General features: G+C 55.4%; 1 protein-coding gene across 3 annotated transcripts in view; it reads left to right on the forward strand.

Annotated features, from left to right (window-relative positions):
• Positions 1-20,342, forward strand: part of CDK5RAP2 (CDK5 regulatory subunit associated protein 2) — a 185,789-nt gene that overhangs the window by 106,125 nt on the left and 59,322 nt on the right. For 2 of the 3 annotated variants that reach the window (XM_055143649.1, XM_055143654.1), the window contains exons 15-19: positions 3,091-3,221; positions 3,741-3,850; positions 6,223-6,345; positions 15,831-15,938; positions 18,073-18,284. In XM_055143649.1, coding sequence (XP_054999624.1) covers positions 3,091-3,221; positions 3,741-3,850; positions 6,223-6,345; positions 15,831-15,938; positions 18,073-18,284 — 684 coding nt within the window. The remainder of the gene's footprint in view (positions 1-3,090; positions 3,222-3,740; positions 3,851-6,222; positions 6,346-15,830; positions 15,939-18,072; positions 18,285-20,342) is intronic. The other variant, XM_055143650.1, reaches the window with a different exon arrangement.

Genomic DNA, 20,342 nt, shown 5'->3' on the forward strand with positions numbered 1-20,342 from the left:
CCTCTGGCCCCCACCCCTGACCCCCGTTTTCCTACCTCCTGCCCCAGGCCCCTCCCCCCTGCCTCCTGTGGGCTTCCTGGGCTTACTTTAGAGTAAGGAATGATAGTGCATAAAGCCCCTCTCTCACCTGGCACAAAGACCCAGACTAGAACAGAGACACCGGAAGCCCCTGTTGGCCTCAGGGTCTCTGCAGCACAGCCCTGGCCTGCGGGTGTTCGTGTGTTCAGGCCTGGCTGTACCTGGAGGGCTGGTCCAGTTCACATGCCCCCAAAACTCTGCGTCACACCCTCAGCACTGCCAGGACTGGGTGTCCCGAGGAGTGGCCCTCTGGCTTTTACTGTCATGTGCCAGGGGCCCCCTCCTCTCTGACACCTGCAGGGACAGGCCCGCGTCCCCCTGGGGGCAGACATCCCCCTGCAGTGAGAATCACTGAGGTCATGGCCCGAGGGCGGAAGGAAGGGGTGTTTGTGCACAGTGCGCCCGCCCCCCCTCCCCCCCCCCCCCCCCGTCATCTCACTGACTCCTCAAAGCCATGAGGAGGGGGCTGTCGTCCCTCTGACAGCGAAGGACCAAGGACAGTTGTCAGCATGCAGCAGAGGTCGGGGGGAGGGGGGAGGAGTGGGGGGGCTTGGAGCTGGCGTCTTGCTCTTCACCTCAAGCAGCAGGAAGGGCTGGGGGCTCCTGCCTCCTCGCGCCCCGTAGAGCACCTTCTGTTCCCCTGACTTTTCCTCCTGGCTCCTTCGAGGAGCGTCTGGAGTCGGGAGACCTCAGTGATGGCGCCCAGCGCGGCAGCCGTGTGCTTTCACCCTGTCGGAGAGGGGCGAGGCCGGCGGGACCCACGCTCAGCCGCCTTCGTCTGCTCCCAGTTCGCCGTCTCCGCAGTGGGCTGCATCCAGGCCGGCGCCGTGCGGGGTTTCCCGTCAGCCGCACGAGTGGATCATGGTGACGCGCCGTGCAAGGGGCTGTGCTGGTGGGCCCCCTGCCCTCGCCAGAAGCCTGCGTCACCAGGGCCCCCCTCCAGGGCCGCCTGCGTGGATGAGACAGACGGTTTATTGGCCCCCGGCATGTGCTGACTGGCGTGAGGGCCTCGAGGGTCGGAACCCGGAGGAATCGTGGAAGGAGCCGTGGGGCTTGAGATCCGGAGCCACGGTCCCTTGCCTTGGCGTGGGGGGTGGGGGACCAATGCCCCCCCCCAAAAAAAAATCCAGTGAAGCCTCCTGGGTCCTCCCGCTAGAAAAATCCCCCCCTGCATGCATTTTTATTCTCAGCTTCCAGGTGCGGACGGCGCCTTGTGCCGGAACCTCGTCCCGGCGCTGGACAGGGAGGAGGTTGTTTCTTGGGGGGTTAATAAAAGGCTTTCCGAGCTGTTAATGCATTTCGCAGCCTTGGAAAGTATTCATATGTTGTGACCCAGTAATTAATTGCACTGCTGGGAATCTGCCTTCAGAAACTAACCTGTGTGTGAGGCAGAGAGAGTGTGAGACAGGACCGGGATCTTTATTCCACTCTCTCCCTCTCCCTCCCCTCTCCCTCTCCCTCTCCTCCCTCTCCCTCTCCTTCTCCCTCTCCCTCCTCCTCCTCCCTCTCCCCTCCCCCTGCCTCCCTCTCCCTCTCCCCCTCCTTCGGCCTCCCTCCCCTCTCCCTCTCCCTCTCCTCCCTCTCCCTCTCCTTCTCCCTCTCCCTCCTCCTCCTCCCTCTCCCCTCCCCCTGCCTCCCTCTCCCTCTCCCCCTCCTTGGGCCTCCCTCCCCTCTCCCTCTCCCTCTCCTCCCTCTCCTCTCTCTCTCAACCTCTCCCTCCCTGTCTCCCTCTCCCTGTCCCCCTCCCCATCTCCCTCCCCTGCCCCCAGCACGTTCAGGGGCTGTGGCTGTGGGCCTTGAACCTGGGCCTCCTGCATGCGGAACCGGGCTGAGCCCCCCTGTAAGCTCTCCCTCTGGCCTGACTGTGCTCTTCAGGTGTTGGCGGGGCCTGTGTCCCCCTTGCAGTCGGGCGTGGTGGGTGAAGACTCTGCCAGCTGCGCCTCCATGGAGTCCAGGGCTTGCTTTCTCGTGGGGCTGATCTCTCGGACTCAGTACCCACGCGTCAGGTGGTGGCGCCTGCATTCGATCGAGCAACACACAGCCCTCAGGGACCTCAGCTCATAGGGGCTGTCTTCGGGGCCGTCTTCGAGTCGATCCAGAACCTTTCCAGCCTCATTCTGTTGGACAGCACAGCCCGGGGTGCGAGAGGACCCGCAGGGGTGCACTTCTGAGGCCTCCTCTGAGTTCTGGGGTGCTGGTTTCATGTAAGCTCTCTGCTCAGTGAACTTCATATCATGGAGATTAGACGTGGACTCAGCACCCCTGCTTCCCTGTTCCACTCCACTGCGCGCCTGCAGGGGTCTGACCAGGTCACACTGGCCTCTGCCGAGCCCCGGGTCCGTCAGGCCCCAGCAGCTCCTTCTCTCCCTGCTCCCTCTCCTCCTGCATTTGGTCCCTTCCCTTCTGCCCTCCCTCCGGCCCCAGCGCAGCAGGCGTTTGCCCTCCTCCCCCTTCTGCTGTGGGGCTCGGACGGCCCCCAGGCTCTGCAGAGCCTTTGCTTCCACATCCAGACCTCGGCGAGACGTTCCTCCAAATAGAAACATCCCGGAGAATTCAGTTACTTCTGCCTAAACTTGGAAACGACCCCAGGACTCACGGGTAGGGGATTAGCGCAAGTAAGCATTGGGCTGTTCACCCGACTCCGCATCGTGTCATTATTAAGGAAGATGCTTGCAAATAACTTCCCAAAGCACGGGGAAATTTTTAAGTGAGGAAGGCACAGTTTAGCCTGGTACATTCTGTGTGATTTCATCCTCCAGAAATATCCAGGGGAAAGGTGGAGGAGAGACAGTCTGCCATGTGTTAATTGATCGTGGGATTATGCTAATTTGTGGGTTTTTTTTTTTAATTCTCTTGTGTTGAAGAGTTTTCATCATGAGCATTTATGTACTTTCATAACCAGAAAAAAAAAATAATCCAGAGGTGACAGAAAGCCAAATGAAGACTTGGTGGGCTTTGCCTGCCCACGCCTCCACAGGCCCGTTTCTGAACTTGCGGTGTCTTGTCCCCAAGTCTCAGCAGCCTGCAGGCCGAGCTGGACCACGTTTCGGCCTTGCGGACGCAGCTGGAGCAGGACGTGCTCTCCTACCGGAACCTGAGAAGGACGCTGGAGGAGCAGATCAGTGAGAGCCGGCGGCGGGAAGGTACCCCCGCTCCTGCCCGTAATTCCCTTGTTTTCTTTCCTCTTGGGAGAAAACTGTGGCCCGACGTTTCCGAGCGCTCTGAAACCTCAGTTGGAGACGAGGCCCCCGTGGGATTTCACCTGGGGGTCCTCTCTCTGCTGTCCTTACCTTCATGGTGAGCCTGGACCAGGGAAGACCCGCCAGGCCCGTTTCTCGCCTTTGCTCTCCGCTTTCATCTTATTTCCGTAGTTTGAACTGGAGTCACCGTTCACTTCGTGTCCCTCCTCTGCAGAAAATCACCCAGAACCGTTGGCGCCCACGGCCCTTGCTGCCGCTGTCCTTTGGGGTGGGGGGTCGAGTGGCCTTCGGGGGAGAGGGATAAAGGAGGAGTGTTCAACTCCCGGTAGGCCTTTATGCCCCCCCACCCCACTCCCACCCCGCCCCGTCCATAGACAGGGTTCTGCTCGGTTGGTCTTGCCAAGATCTGTTTCTCATACTCTTTCTTCTCCCCTTTCCCGACTTCCTTTTGAAACCGGACAGAAGAGTCGTTCTCCTTTTATAGCGACCAAACATCTTACCTGAGTATCTGCCTCGAGGAGCACAGTCGGGTGCAGGTGGAGCATTTCTCTCGAGAAGAACTCAAGGAAAAGGTATTGGCCCCCTACACGGCAGTGCGTTGGGGGCTCTTTGTCTCCCGGGTTCCCGCACAGTGTCCGGGTCCTTTGTGCCGCCCTCTCCGCTGAGGCCACGGTGGCTTCCTGCCCGATGTGAGTTCCAGGCGGCCGGGCCGTGGGTCACCTTGGGAATGTGTGCCGTCACTGTCACACCAGGGCTGGTCCTCACTCACTCAAAGCACCCCGTTCCTCTTCTCTCCTGTCCTTCCCAGAGGGCCCCGCTCTGTCCTCTGGGCACCACGTGTCTGTGCCCCTGCTCCCCGCCAGCCCTGCTCACATCCTCCTCCCTCCCCGGGAGCACCCTCAGCCCCGTCCTGTCACTCTCCTCACCGCCTGGTGATACGCATACAGCGCCCAGACGTCTGGTGGCTGCTCTGTGTCCCCCTGCCTGGCTGTGAACATTATTTTTTTGTTTTTTTTTTGCTTTTTGGGTCACACCCGGCAATGCACAAGGGTTATTCCTGGCGCATACACTCAGGAATTACTCCTGGTGGTGCTCAGGGGACCATATGGGATGCTGGGAATCGAACCTGGGTTGGCTGCGTGCAAGGCAAATGCCCTACTCACTGTGCAGTCGCTCCTGCCTCTGGCTGTAAACATCTTGAAGGTGGTGATTGTGTCTCAGTTATTTCTGCTTCCCCAGTCCCAGGCACCTAGAGGGGAAATGACTAGGTGCTTTCTGAAAGAATAAAATTCTGGGTTTGGTCAAAAGGTTATTTTTATTTTATTTTTTTTTAATTTTAAAAGCCAGAAAGTTATTTCCAGCTGCTTATTAGTTGGTGGTGCCATTAGCGGGCTTCGGCAGGAACGCGTCCCAGAGTTCTCTGTCGGAACCGCAGCGGGAGCTCCTGGGAGGCTGTGACGTTAACTGTGTGACAGCTTCCGGTTTCTGTCTTAGGACCGTTGACTTCCTTGCGCAGTGGCCAGGTGTGACTTGGTGTGGCCGTGAGGGAGCAGACAGTGCATGGCCGGTGGTCAGGGACCAGTTAGCTGATGGGAGGGGAGCAGAAGTGAGGGGGGAAGTAGGTGGGCTTTGAAGAGGCCCAGTGAGGGGGCCTCTCAGCAAATAGAGAGCAGACAGCAGGTATAGGCACACCTGAAATGGGAAGGAGATGAGTAATGGGGGTCTTTGGTAGAGGAGTGAAGTGCGCTTGGTTTCTGAACGAGGAGCAGAGGGGTGTTGGTCACGACTGCAGCTCCTGCAGCTCTCTGGGGGCAGCGGTTCATTCCCTCGGCTGGCACTTCCTGATCACAGAGTCAGAAGGCTTTGTGCTGCTTACTGTGGTCCTGGGCTGGAGCGATAGCGCAGCGGGTAGGGCGTTTGCCTTGCACACGGCCGACCCGGGTTCGATTCCTCCGTCCCTCTCAGAGAGCCCGGCAAGCTACCGAGAGTATCCCTCCTGCACGGCAGATCCTGGCAAGCTCCCTGTGGCGTATTCGATATGCCAAAAGCAGTAACAACAAGTCTCACAATGGAGAGGGTACACAGTGGTGCCTGCTCGAGCCAATCGATGAGCAACGGGACGACAGTTCTTTCAGCACAGTTCTCTCAGGCTTCAGTTGTTTCGGACGTGTAGTCTGGGAGGGAGAGGATTACGATTGTCCCATTGAGAGAACCCTGGAAATTTCTTGCCGGGTCGGGATTCGCAGCGTGCAGGGAACCAGCCTGTGCTGCGCCTGGGGGCTGTAGACGCCTCTGTGGAGACGTTGCTCAGACGCCTCGCTGCGGAGCCCTGCCCTCTCCCGCGCGGCCACCCCCTCACTGCGGAGCCCTGCTCTCTCCCGCGCGGCCACCCCCTTTGCCGTTGGTTTTGTCATTGGACTCTCCAGCTGTGGTACCTTGTGAACTCTGCATCCCGCCCCCCCCCCCCCACCTCCTCACCCCTGCCCTGTGGTGGATGGAGCCCAGCACCTCAGGATTTTGTAAGAGAGGCCCAGGGAGAAGAAGGTCAAGGAGGTAAAACAAGTCCTGACACAGTCTCAGGAACGCCAGTCCTACTTTGGGCTATTATATCGGGCTGTTCCTCTGGAGGGTCTCACGGATGAGACACTCAGGTTCAGGGTGGCTGCCTGGAGCTCTTGGGCTGTCCCACGGACTTGAGTGCACTGTGACCATGGCCACGGTCAGGTCTCTCAGTGACCCATTTCACAGGGGGGCTAAGTGCAGGCTTAGGGCAGGCTGCCTCCATTAGGATGCCCTGTAGCGGAGGCTGTGGGATTCCATTTGCTTCCCCACTGTACCGAGGGACCAACATCTGTTCGGGGGTGTGTGTCCACAGTGAAGTGGGGGGCCAGAAGCTGAAATCTGCTGCCCGGCAGCCTGTCCTCACCCTGCTTTTCTCTCCCAGGTCATCAGCCTCATTCAGCTCGTGAAGGAGCTGTACACGGACAACCAGCACCTGAAGAAGACCATTCTTGACTTCTCCTGCCTGGCTGTCCCCGGAGATGAAGAGTCAGCCTCGCAGGCGGAGGTAGGAAGGCCCCCACGGGAGGCAGTCCGGGGAGCCTGGCCCTGGCTGGCACGCGCCCGTTCCCTAGGGAATCCCAAGCCCTGCTCACAACTGCCGTCTCCAGGGATATCCCCTTGCAGACCCCCTTTGTGTGGTCGGGTTCAGAGGGCCCCTCAGGTCAGCGGGCTTCCCCAGGCCACCTCAGTACTGTGAGCCATGTTCATGCCGCCTGAGTGAATCCGTCACCCCTGGGAAACAAACCAGTGAACACATTTCTCGGGGCGCCCTGAGTTTGCGGTTCGTTCACTGCCCCGGGGCTGGCGGACGCCTTGGCTGGCCGAGGGATCGCTGCTCATCTTCGTCACGTGTTCCCTCTGCTGGTCTCTGCCCTCGGTCTGGCCCCCCCCACCACCCAGGGTATTCCAAGGGGCAAGGGGCGAAATCACGTAAACGGGGGCCCACAGGAAGGAGACGAGGTCGGGAGGGAGAGGCTGAGAGTCGCTGAGCTACAGGGTGTGGCTGAGGACGGGCTCCTTGCTGCCTCCCAATAGTCCTGAACTTGGCCTGACATGGCCCCAAGAGACACTTGCTCCATGCTCGGGAGCTGCCCTGTCCAGAAGCCCACGGGGCTCTTTTGTGCGAGGGTCATCCTCAGAGTCTTTCTGGAAGTTCTGCCTCAGACTCCAGCTGGATGGAGGGTTCACCGCTGCGTCACATCCGGGAAAGATCTGCCCGCCACGAGCAGTCTCCTGCCCTTCCGCGTGAGGGATGCTGGCTCGGGCCTTCTGGCGCCTTTGAGGGGTGCTGGGGAGGTTATTGATCTCAGCCCCCAGGGCTCCCGGTGATTTTGAGAACTACGACTATCTGCAGTCCATCTCGGGCTTTCTTTCCTCCAAGGCTGCATTTTTTTAACAGGCAGCTCATTCTTCACCTACTGGAGTCGAGTCGTAAATGGCGTTTGTTGCTTCATTTGCCCTTTAGAAAGCATCTGTTAAATGTCCCATTTTGTCCTTGGGAGAGCAGAGGCTTTTCCCTCTACCCACTCTGTGATCTTCATACCAGCCAATTCCGATCTGAGTCATCTGTCAGATTGTGCTCGGCTTTGAGGTTCCCTATGACGAGCCGTGTCCTCTGTGACCTGGTTTCCCGGTGTCTCCCCATAGTGGGGTGGCAAGGTCCGAGTGGGAAAGATGATGTTCTCACCACAGCCTTGAGCCGGGAGGAGAGGTAGTTGGGGGCGCAGTGGGGATCCCAGGGAGGTGGGCGCTACCGTTCCCCCAGGTGCCCGTGGCTCTCCATCCACGGAGGCAGGACAAAGCCAGGAAGGCCCACACATGCCCCCGCTGTCCCCAGGGCCGGGACTTGTGGAGTGGGCACCAGACCTCTCCCGGCCTCCACATGTCAGCAAAAGGAACAAAATCAAAGCAAAGAGTTTGCAGAGTGGTTCTCCCACGGTATTGGACCCACAGTATTACTTTACACTCGTAAAAGTGAGACAAGGAATGGCCCTAACGAACCTGGTCTCTGTAGAACATAGACCGTTGGTGAGGAGCGAGGCCTCCCCTGCCCCATCAGCACACGCATGCCCAGAGGGCAGGTTTGTTGCCTGTCTTCATTCTTTTTATTGAATCGAATCACTGTGAGATGCAGTTACAAAGCTTTCATGTTTGAGTTTCGATTGTACAATGGTCAAACACCCATCCCTCCACCAGTGCACATTCTCCCTATGAGCAAAATCCCTAGTATTTCTCCCGCCCAATCCCAAGCTTTCTCTTGCCTATGTGGCAGGCAATTTCCATAATACTCTCTCCCTACTTTGATTACTTTCAGTATTTTGATACCAGTCCCACCATTTTTATTTGGAATTTTCCCACCACCACTCAAACCTGCTGAAAAGGTAACGCTAGATAATTTATTTTGTATTGCTTGTTATGAATAGCATAAGATGCCGTGCGGCCTCTCTTGCGGCTGCATGCTCCTAGAGTTCTGAAAGTTTAGACAGTTAGGGTCTGGGGAGATCTTTGTAGTGAGCTGCTCAGTTCTGAGATTCTTTTGTGTGTCTCTGATCATGGCAGTTAAGGAGCTTAAATAGTAGTCAGAGGCAGTTTTGGGGCGTCATCGCAGGGTCCCATCGGGGCGGGGGGATGAGGGAGACTGGCTCACTCCCTATCCCGTGAGGTCTGGCGTTTGCAGTTACTGCTCCCGAGTACCAGGACTTCTCATTGGGTTCTGGAAGATGGCGGCCACCAGGATTCCTAGGGGGCAGCCTGTTGCCCGTTTTCGTCTAGTTGCTGGGCCTCCATGACCTCCTCTTTCCGCTTATGCAGGCCCCGAGGTGCAGTGGCCACCTTGCTGCCCGGCCTCTGCCAGCTGTTCCAGAGGGTCAGCCCAGAGTATCTTTGGGTGCAAGTCTTGGGTCCAGGCTTAAAATTTTTTCCCTTTAGACTCTATTCCTAGAGATGGAATCACGAGGTCAAGAGGACCGAGATAGGCATAATCAAATGAATTTCTTTTTTAATCCCAGGCTGCTAAACTTACTCAGAACTTTATTTATATATATATTTTGTAACTGAGTCACCGTGAGATACATAGTTACAGAGCTGTTCATAATCAGGTTTCAGTCCTGCAGTGATCCCACACTCATCCCCGCACCAGTGACCCCAGTTTCCCTCCCGCCACCCCACCTCACCTACCTTCCCCCTCCCCTGCTCCTTCTGGGCACTGTGGTTTGCAGCACAGATACTGAGAGGTTATCATGTCTGTTCCTTTACCTACTTTCAGCACACAGTTCCTATCCAGAATGATCGTTTCCAACTATCTTGATCATAATGGTCCTTCTCCATCCCAGTTGCCTTCTCCCCCAGCACTTGAGGTGGGCTTCCAACCTTAGACTAATCTTTCTTGCCCTTGTTCCTATTGTCCTTGAGTATTAGTTTTGTTATTATTCTTATTTTATATTCCACAAATGAGTGGAATCATTCTGTGTCTGTTCTTCTCCCTCTGACTCATTTCATTCAGTATGAAACGCTCCATGTCCATCCATTTTCAAGCCAGTTTCATCACTTCATTTTTCCTAGCTGCTGCATAGTACTCCACTCTGTAGATGGACCATAGTTTCTCTAACCAGGCGTCTGTTCTCGGGCACATGGCTTGGTTGTTTCCAGACTCTGGTTATTGTGAATAGTGCTACGATAAACCAGTGAATTTTCTTAAGCTTTACCCCCACCTTCCCATTGGACAGAAGTACAGTCAGGGGGCTCTGGTGTGTCTTTGGGATGGGGGTCACCAGCCGGGGACAAGTTGGCTAGGGCTTGTTCCTCTGAGGGGGTCAAGTGGTGGGGCAGCAGACATGAAAACCAGCCATCACGGACATGGTTCTCAGGAAGAGCGCCTGACCGCTCCGTGTGAGAGAGATCCACTGCCAGAACCACCAAACCAAAACTAAACCGGTGAACAAGAACTGGCATCATTTTGTCTTAACATCTGTTTCTCCAAAGGAGATAGTCCCGATCTCTCTCTGCTTCTCTCTTTATCGGTTGTTATTTGTGGGCTGTAGACTAACACAGAGGGCTGGATCGATATCACAGCGGTAGGGCGTTTGCCTCTCACGCGGCTGACCCGTGTTTGATTCCTCCTTCCCTCTCAGAGAGCCTGGCAAGCTACCGAGAGCATCACGCCCGCATGGCAGAGCCTGGCAAGCTACCCTTGGCGTATTGGATGTGCCAAAAACAGTAACAAATAAGTCTCACAATCGAGAGACTTTACTGATTCCCGCTTGAACAAATTGATGAGCAACGGGATGACAGTGACAGTGACAGACTAACACAGGATCTGGGTGATTCCACTGGGCAGCTGTGAGGCCTCTCGGACCTGGCTAGCCATGCGTGCAGGTTGGCTGCTGCCGCCGACTTGAACGCCCTTTGTGTCGGCAGTGGCCAGAGAGCAGATCATCATCTGTTTTCTGCTAGAGAGGGGACCGTGGGCTAAGGAGGGTGATTAATTGAACTCCCATCTTCATACGCCTGCCACGCTGAGTAAGAAACAGACCCCCCAGGACTCACGGGGGTCAGAAATGGTTCTCAGAAGGAAAAGGTACTTGTTGGTGCCCATTACGAGGAGCAGTAAATTTGGATTCTCAAAAGCAAATTTGATTTCATTACAAGGGAGCCGTTTCGAACAATTTGATTTAATAAGTTGTTATGAGTTTTACATTATCTATAACGTTCTTGGCACGGCGCCTGGCAAGTAGTAGGCACTTAATAAAACAGGTATTTTAAATTCAATTTCTAAAAGTCAGCGACAGAGTTGGAGTCCGACCCCCCCATCTGTCCGGACCGGGAGGTGTTTCCGCAGGACTGTTGCGCCTGCACGTAGCTTTCCCCGGGCGCCTGTGAGCGTGACGGAGCCTGGCGTGGGGCCCTGGCTGCCCCTGGTCTGGAGAACGCACTTCGGAGCACGTGACCAGAGGAAATCCTGAAAACCACTGAGTTCCAGTTCTCCTTTGGGGGGGGGGAAATAATCTTAAAGGTCGTTTGGCTGAGCAGCGGGCCCAGGCGGGAGGCTCAGCGCAGACTCACTCCTTGCCCTGTCCAGGGCGGACAGAGCAGCCGAGGGCAGGAGCAGGCAGCAGCGAGGGCTGGGAGGATGGAGAGGACAGGGGCAGGGAGATGGGCCTCCTGCTTCCAGCCTGGGGCCAAGGCCAGTTCCTCCCGGAGGAGGCGCAGCCTTCGGGACAGATGCAAGGGGACAGCCCCAGAGGCAGGGCCAGTGTCACGGGAGCACTGTGTCTTGGAGGGAGTGGGAGGCATTACCAGAAACCAGGGCTACGGCTCTGGGCAGTCCCTGCAGCGAGGTAGTGGAGGCAGAGCCAGCTCGGAGGCACCGATCACGATCACGATCACGATAGCCCGTTAAACACCGATTTCTCGGGCGGGCCCAGTAACATCTCATTTCGTCCTTTCCCTGAGATCTTAGAAGTCCATCTGGACTTGGCCCTCTCACCGATGTTGCACTTCAGGGTCACGGGAATGAGATCCAGCTTGTTACTGGATTTTGCATATGAATACACCATGGGGAGCTTGCAAGGCTGTCCCATGTGGGCAGGAAACTCTCAGAAGATTGCCAGTTTCTCCCAGAGGGAGAAGCAGGCTAAAGATATGGCTTCTGGGAGCTTGCTTTAAGTCTCTGGATGTTGACCATTGATGGGATTACACACACCTGGGTTCCTCTGCTGGTACCTTCATGCATGAGGCCGGTCCGTGTAGAGAGGAGCCTCGAGCATGGCTGTAGCTAGGTTCCGGTGGTCTTCGGCCGCTGGGAGCTCTGCTTGGGGTGGGGAGGGAAGCAGGAGCCCATCCCCTCTGAGGGGCCCCGGGGAAGACAGCCAGGCGTGCGGGCAAGAGACTCTCTGCGGAGGCACTGAGGTGTTTTTTTGTTTGTTTGTTTGTTTTTCTCCCTTCCCCGTCACGCATAAGGATTTTCTGCTCCCTTGCTGTAAGTCCTTGAAAACTGCTAAATTCACCGATGGCATAAGGGACATTTGTCTCTCCGCAGCATTTGATTTGGGGCCAGTGCTGGAAGCTGAGGGTTGATAGTCAGCAGAGACGGCAAAGAGAGGCAGAAGTTAAGTTTTAATTCAGTGGATGGTGTGGTTGTGGCTGGGGAGAGGGAAGCGAATGCCCATGCTTTCGACTCGGCTTCACGTTCGCCACTCACTGAAACGGAAGGAAAAGCAAACTCTTCCCTTCACTCCCTGGGGTGCGGAGATGGCTCTCCAGCCTCTTTCCTGGTCCCCCGGGGGTCCTCGCTGCTGTGTTGGAGGGTTCCCAGGGAGCAGTTTCTGGGGAGTGGTGGCAGGAGAGACACATTGTCGGAAGGGATTTGCAGTATCTGAATGCATGAATCTTGGTCGGCTTCCACCTGCGGCTTCAGCAGGCTTCTCTAGCTTCAGTCTGTTTACGGTTGTTTTTCCTTTGAGGATTAAATTGTCAGGGGCCAGAGCGATAGTACAGCAGGGAGCAGGGAACACATTTGCTTTGCACACGGCCAACCCCGGTTCAATCCCCGCATCCCATATGGTCCCCTGAGCACCCCCAGGAGTGATTCCTGAGTGCGGAGCCAGGAGTGACCCCTGAGCATTGCTGGGTGTGACCCAAACAGGTGTTTTTTTTTTTTTTTCAAGAAAGATTACATTGACAATAGAGTTTATATTTATTGTTGTGGAGACTCTCCAGTAGTGCTCAGGGAATCCTGGGGTTACTCCTGGTTTCTTTCTGACCAACTGGGCTATTGAGTGGAACTGGAAGGCCTGAGGATGTGGTGCTGCTTGGATCCTGGGACCACCAGAGCCATCCAGTGGAACGGGGGCCTCTCAGGCCACTCCGGGCCGTGCTGGGGCAGAGATGGGGACAGGGATGCGTGTGGTGAAGGGGAGCACCCAGCATCAGGCGTATCACGTGTGTGGCTGAACCCTTATAGCCCCCCCTTCCCCGTATTTGCTGCTCAGCTTTCCTTATGTGTATATCTGTGTTGCCCTAACATCCATCACCACGATGTCCCCCAAGCTGTCACTGTCACTGTCTTCCCGTTGCTCATCGATTTGTTTGAGCGGCCACCAGTAATGTCTCTCATTGAGAGACTTATTGTTACTGTTTTTGGCATATCCAATACGCACAGGTAGCTTGCCAGGCTCTGCCGTGCGGGCTCGATATTCTTGGTAGCTTGCCGGGCTCTCCGAGAAGGGCGGAGGAATCGAACATGGGTCGGCCGTGTGAAAGGTGAACGCTCAACCGCTGTGCTATCATCCCAGCCCAAGCTATTGAGCGAAATTCTGTTCCAGCTTGGATTTTTTTCACCCCTAATTGTAAAGCATTAGTGTGTGTGTGTGTGTGTGTGTGTGTGTGTGTGTGTGTGTGTGTGTGTGTGTGTGTGTGTGTGTGTGAAGCTTCTTTTACTCAGCCTAATGTTTAGGGGATTTGTCCACGTCATTTGTTTCTCCTTACTGCTAAAGCAGCTGCTGCCTAGCAGTACCCACTGTACGAATGCATCAGGAATGCGCTTGTTTGTTTGCCTTTGGGTGGACATTTGGATGCTTTCCAGTGGGGGGTATTGTGATAAGCGTTGGTGTGAATATTTATGTACAAATCTTTATGTGGGCAACTTGTTTTCATTTCTCTTGATGAATACCTAGGAGTGCAATTTCTGGCTCTCACGACTGTTAGTTTTACCAGAAATTGCCAGTGTTTTGTTTCTGTTTTTTTTTTTTTTTTTTCCCGGAGAAATTTTAAATTTTCTGCTTGTCTCCAGCGCGATCGTCCTCTTGGGTCTTTATCGCTTGAGAATATTTCAGCAGGGAGGGAAGAAGCCGGTAGCCTCTTCTTGAGAGGGTTGGTCCCTCACCAAAATTCTGTGACGTTCATGCACCAGTAAGTTTCCTCATGCCTGGTCTTTCTTTTCGGATGCAGGAGCTGGGGTGTCTCCCTGGCAGTGCTCACTAGGCTTGGGGGTCTTACTGGTGATCCTTGACCAGCTGGGCCGTCAGTTCAGCGAAAGGACCCGAGGATGTGGTGCTGGGCTGCCCAGTCCATCCAGTGGGTGCTCGGGGTCCCCTGTGGTGCCAGGCCCGTACCTAGCTGCTTATGTTTTCCCAGGGCCTGTCTAGACTTCTAGTGCTTGATGATTGTTACTAGAGTCTGATCTCACTTCCTTTTGTGGGGAGGGGTTTGGGTCACCCCCAGCTGTGCTCAGGGTTTGCTCTTGGCTCTGTGCTCAGGGATCACCATTTTGGGGGCTTGGGGTTCCGTACGGAGTGCCTGGCATTGAGCCTCTCCTAGCTGCATGGAATGCAAGTCCCTCCCCCACTGTACTATCTCTTTGTTTTTGTTTGTTTTTGGCTTTTTGGTCACACCCAGTGATGCACAGGGGTTACTTCTGGCTCTGCACTCAGAAATTACTCAAGGTGGTGCTCACGGGACCATATGGGATGCTGGGAATAGAACCTGGGTTGGCCGGGTGCAAGGCAAACGCCCTACCTGCTGTGCTATTTTTCCAACCCCTGCACTATCTCTTTGGCCCTTAAGATTTCCTTTTTGATCATCAGGACTGTTTAATCCTCAGAATAGATTGGGATGTGGGTAGGGTAGCTATTCAGGTCATGGGAAGTTTTCTAGAAAATGGTGTTTCAAGGTCAGTTGGCTTTGTCAGGTGGTCGTCTTCTTCTTCTTCTTCTTCTTCTTCTCCTCCTCCTCCTCCTCCTCCTCCTCCTCCTCCTCCTTCTTCCTTCTTCTTCCTTCTTCTTCTTCCTTCTTCCTTCTTCTTCTTCTTCCTTCTTCTTCTCCTCCTCCTTCTCCTCCTCCTCCTCCTCCTCCTCCTCCTCCTCCTCCTCCTCCTCCTCCTCCTCCTCCTCCTCCTCCTCCTCCTCCTCCTCTCCTCCTCCTCTAAAAGAAAGATCAAAGAAATGTAAGTTGGCCTGGGAGAATGAAGGGGACAACTGGCTAGATGGAGGAATTTGTAGAATGAAGCCAGGGAGCTACAGCCAGGGCCGCAGTGCATGTCCAGCCTGGTCCAGCGTCACCATCGAGCACTCCACATGGGCTCTGCACCGCTTGATGTTCAAGTGTCATTTGGTGTCATCTTTGAGACAAGTTCACCTGATTGCCTCTCTGGGCTTGGCCGTCCTTGCCCCTCCCCCCCCACACACCTCAGACCTCCCTCTCTTTCTTTCTCCTAAATTTGGCTAATTCAGATGTTCCAGTACTGGACTGTTGCTCTCCTAGAGAAGCGACTCCGGTCCTCGTGAGCACTGGGACTCTTCCGTTCATGGAGTGCAGAAGCCCAGGGATCTCCACAGCCTTCCCGAGTAACCGACCTTCCTCCGGAAGCATGGGGGGCGGGGGGGGCGGTCAGGCTCTCTTGATGCACTGCAGTGAGCAGGACTGTTCTTCTGTCCGCGCCTCGATGGTGCCACGGGGACTGTTCATCTCAGATGTGTGTGCAGTGGTCCAGAATGAGGCTGGTGCCCTGCGCTAAACAGAAGCGAGGCACCAATCGAGCGCACCGTAAATTTCATTTACTGCTTTCTTGCTCTGTGATATTTTCAATTCCATCAATAGCTATTTTCCAAATCTTGTTACTTTTGTGTAATCTGAAAGCGAATGCAGCAACGGCAGCAACGGCAGCAATGGCAGTAATGGCCCGGGCGCCAGGGACAGCATATTCCGCTCTCAGCCGCGCAGGGAAGGCGGGGCAGAGGCCGAGGGAAAGGCCTGCGGTGGTTTCCGGGGAAATATGTCCTTCCGGTCTGTCCCGTCCCCGGCAGCCGCGTGGGAGCCAGAACTTGAAACGCTAATTCTGCTTGATTTTCATCCCATGGCTTTGGTGCCCACTTACACCTCATTTTTTTTTTTTTGGTTTATTTGTTTATTTAAGACATCACTGACACGTTCCTACATGTTTACGCTGCACACTTCTTTTGGTTGCCTTTTCACACCATTCCATGCTCCATGTAGCTTCCGGCTAGCAAGGAGGACGAGGACACGATTGGAAGTGAAGAGGATGTCGAGACTAACTTCCCGAGTGAACAGAATTTAGAGCCGAATTCGGAGCAGAGCAATGAGGTAAGGAACCTGGCGGCCGCTGCTTCTCTGCGCACACTGGGTGCCGGCCCGCAGCGGGCGGGGCCTCCTGCAGTGGCGGGTGGAGTCTCCTGTCAGGGGTCTGTCACTGGGCACCTGTGACGTGCTAGCGAGGAGCAGAAACTTTCCCCACCTTCTCAGCAGTGACCGGCTGCGTGGTCGAGCGGGGCAGGAGACGGGGAAGCAGACAGGGAATCGCACCGGGGAATCCCAGGCAGTGGGTGGCAGACCCGCACAGATCTTTGGAGGTGGAACCCGCCTGTTCATTTTCTGCACCGGAAGTTGAGATGCTGGAGGGAAGGTTACTTTGCCAGGCACCGGAGTTGGCACAAGAGCCTTTGTCTGTGGATTTGTGAGCTCCCAGATGGTCGGAGCTCAAGGTAAGGCCCCTCAGATGGAATGGAACTCTCCTCCCCGGGCCTCGGAAACCTCCTGAGCTGGCGGCCCTCTCAAGGGCATCTGGTCGGTGATGAGAGTCTGAATCCATCCACGCAGGGTGCTCCTCCACCGAGGCTGAGCATTTGCTGCAGGGTATGCCCGGGGTTGAGGAACCCCGGAGCCAGGAGGCTGCGTCTCAGGCCGATGGTGACCTTCAGGGCGCTCACATCCGTTGCATCGATGCCTGTTAAAATATGGCTACCAGTTTTGACGCAAAAAGCAATTAAAATTGGGCCCTCGGAAATCATGACGGCTTTTGCACCTTGCTCGCATTTTTTGTGATTCTGGTTAGCCCTTTCTCAGCCCTTCCCTCGGCCAGAATTTCCTGTGAGGGAAGATAATAGCATTTCCTTGTTAGAATTGTTGTGATATTTAAAGAGAAAGGAATGTAATAAGTGCTCAGGATATGCTAGCAATTACTATTTTTGTTACAGTATTCTAGATTTCTCTTTTTCTGCTTTGGAACTGGTATTTAGATGGATTTAATAACCGGATTGGTGGCAAACATGACCCTATAAATAATAGCTCATTTGTGCGGGTCCTATTTTTCCATTTAAAAATCTTAATCATTTTACAAGTGTGGAGAGAGGGGGTGTGATGGCGAGTGTATATATCAGCAGCGGTAATGAAGTCAGGGGGAGTTATTTATAGGCCGGTGGAAGAAATTTACAGCTCTGGGGAGGGTGGGGGAGAGAATGCTAATTACAGCACCTCAAGACATGCCCAGCGCCGGCTTTAACTAGATGCAGCCTTGATACCACTCCCCGGGGACCCGAGGAGACCCGAGAAGGTGGATCCGTAAATAGCATCTCTGCAGAACTTGGGAAGCCCCCGCCTTCCTAATGGGACAAATCAAAGTCGTGTTAATTAGGATGTGTCTATAAAGAGTCCATCAGCTTTCTGAGAGCCTATGAGGAGGCTGTGTGGCACGAAGGCGGTAAGAAGTGCCCGGCGCGTTGCTCGGGGCCGGGGCCTCGCGCCTTTCCGAGGCAGAGTTTCCAAGGATGGGCCTTGGGCGGGGGAAGCTCACTGCAGTGGGTGACGCTGTGCCGTGTACCAAGGTGATGCTCTTGTATCATTTCTGTCACTGTCACTGTCAAAGACAAGAGAACTGATTGTGTGTGTGTGTGTGTGTGTGTGTGTGTATGTGTGTGAGAGAGAGAGAGAGAGAGAGAGAGAGAGAGAGAGAGAGAGAGAGGAGAGAGAGAGTGGGGGGGCATTAGAAGTGATGGAAGCCTTTTGCCGTTGGCCTGCACCTCTCCCAACTGGAAAGGAAGAGAGAGAGGAGAGAGAGGGGGGGGCATTAGAAGTGATGGAAGCCTTTTGCCATTGGCCTGCACCTCTCCCAACTGGAAAGGAAGAGAGAGAGAGAGAGAGAGAGAGAGAGAGAGAGAAAGAGAGAGAGAGAGCGTGGGGGGGGCATTAGAAGTGATGGAAGCCTTTTGCCCTCGGCCTGCACCTCTCCCGACTGGAAAGGAAGAGAGAGAGAGCGAGAGAGCGTGGGGGGGCATTAGAAGTGATGGAAGCCTTCTGCCTCAAGCCTGTGCCTCTCCTGACTGGAACGTGAGAGTGTGGGACCCACATGGCTGCCCCTTCTCTCCTTCCTCTCCCTCTCCCTCCTCTCTGGTCTGCTTGCACCTGCCTTCAACTCTGAGCCTCCATCCTTTCTCCGCCCTAGTCCATCTATGGAACCAAGCGCTTTCATTCGCAGAGCACGGCGGACCATTCTGAGGGGGGCTGCAAAAACGGATACTTCCGGCACACGGATCCCATGGTTTCGGACAGCAGAGGCGCCCGCAAACCTCGAGACCAGAGTCTGGAAGAAGGCCAGCTGCTGACCCTGGTTGCCCCTTTCTTCAACGAGAAGGCCGTGGCGTTCCTGGAGTCCAGGTAGCTGTGGGGCCCGTGCTGGGCTGGCATCGTCACTCTAATTCCAGGGGGAAACAAATTCATTTTGCTAAATGGATTTCCATGGTGGTGCCTTGCAATTTCCCTGAGAGAACTCCTGAAATGGCTGGGAGGAATCTTGCCAGTCGTGCAGCTAAGTAAGTAGGTGCCTGCTGGGGGCTGCGAGGGGCTTCATCAGAGCCTCGTGCAAGCCCATGAGAGAGAGGAGCAGGAAGGGGCTCCGGGAGGCCCCAGAAAAGGGCCACAAGAGGCGAAAACCCTACGGGATCCTCTCCCATCCCAGTTTCTCCAGCGTCACTGGGACTCCGCTGGGTGATGTCACATGCGAACTAAAATTTTCTTCTCATATTTTCTGCTGGGAGTCATGCCCTGTGAGGAAGTACAACACGCGCTTCAGACGAATAAGGAGGAGCAGTCGTGCAGCTGCTTCTGTCAAATGGGCCCTGGCAGGGCCCGGGCCCCTCCTTGCCTCGTTTCTCTGGGGTGGGCGGCGGCGCCCGGGGCTGGGCCTTCGTGTCTCTGGGCCCCCCTTTCTCTGCTCGCTTGTGCTGGGATCCGTGCGAGGAGGAAGGGAAGTGGCTGGAGCGTGGTGCCCGGTTCTCTGGCAGCAGGGAGAGAGCACTGGAGCTGGTCACCAGTGCGCGGCCCTCTAGCAAGAGCCCGGGACCCTCGTGTTTCTGTCATGGGGGCGGACTTGCCCCCGACCCACCTGCAGCTGTGTCCATTCCCATTATTCTCAAAGGAAAAAGAAAGAAAGGGCCAGAGTACGAGGTGGCGGCCATCCCTGGTCACTGGTCTCTGGTTGACTGGGTTTCATCCCAAGTCCTGGGGGCCGAGCACAGTGACTGTCCCCGGTAGTCTGTTGTCACAGGGAGTCAGGTGCCCATTATCAGACTCAACAAGCTGCCGGTCTCTCTCTGGTACGGGGTCACTGAGTCACACTTGGGGGTGCCTCAGGGAGTCAGGGAAAGTGGGATGGATTTGGGGCGCCCCCGTGTATTCCCTTTGGCAGAGAGGATGCAGCCCCCTGGGCTCAGACCCTCCCATCCTCCCGAAGAAGCCCCGCACACAGCCGAAGTCTGGGTGTTCTTGTCACATTTTGCAAGGGAACTCTCAGGGAACCCCACCCCTAGGCCAGGCAGGGATGTCAGTTCCCTGTTCCCGCCCATGTAGGGCTCCAGGGACCTCCAGGCTACTGTTGGCCCGTTCTGTGCCTTAATGGTTTCCCTGCCCCCGCCCCCAAGTGCCCCCTCATCCGTGTGCTCCCCACATCCCATTTCTCAGGGTCCTCCCTAGGGCTTGCCTGGGTTCTGTCCCTCTGTCCTGCTCACATGCTGGGCACCAGGGCTCAGCCTGGCACTGTGTGCCCCCTCTCGTTCCCCTCACGCCAGCCCTGCTCGCTGCTGCTCCTCGTCTACTTCACAAATGTGGGAGCTGACGTTTGGGGGCCTGTCAGCTTAGCTCAGAAATGGTAGAGCCAGTGGAGAATTTCCTGGAGAAGTATCTTTAAAAAAAAAAAAAAAGAAGGAAAGAAAGATAAAAGTCTTTTAAGACCAAGGCTCTCTGAGAGTCACCAGGATTTTGAGGGGCTGTAGGTGGTTTGCTTGGCTGGGGACAACGCCAAGTTGCAGGGTCCAGAAAGGGAGCACAGGGATTCGGATGCTTTCCTTACCTGCTGCTGACCCCAGCACCACCCGTGGTCCCCCAAGCCCACCAGGTGTGTTCCCTGAGTGCAGAGCCAGGACTCAGCCCCGAGCACTCCTGTCACCACCACCTTCCCAAACAGACCAAAACAACCAAATTAACCTTGGAGTCAAGCTGTGGAATCAAGATAATAAGATAATCAAGATAATATAAGCAAGTGACAAATGTCCAGGAGTACATTGACACCTGTGGCGTCATCTAGATCTGTCTCTAAAGGCATCGCCTGCAGTTTGGTTTTCTCCCCTGTAATTGGGGGTGCGGGTGGGGGTGGGTGGGGTGCTGACTGATACCTACCCGATAGGGTGGTGAGAAGTAAAGGAGACAGTGGGTGTTCAG

The sequence above is a fragment of the Sorex araneus genome, chromosome 1 (genome assembly GCF_027595985.1).
Source record: "Sorex araneus isolate mSorAra2 chromosome 1, mSorAra2.pri, whole genome shotgun sequence".
NCBI classification, from domain to species: Eukaryota; Metazoa; Chordata; class Mammalia; order Eulipotyphla; family Soricidae; genus Sorex; species Sorex araneus.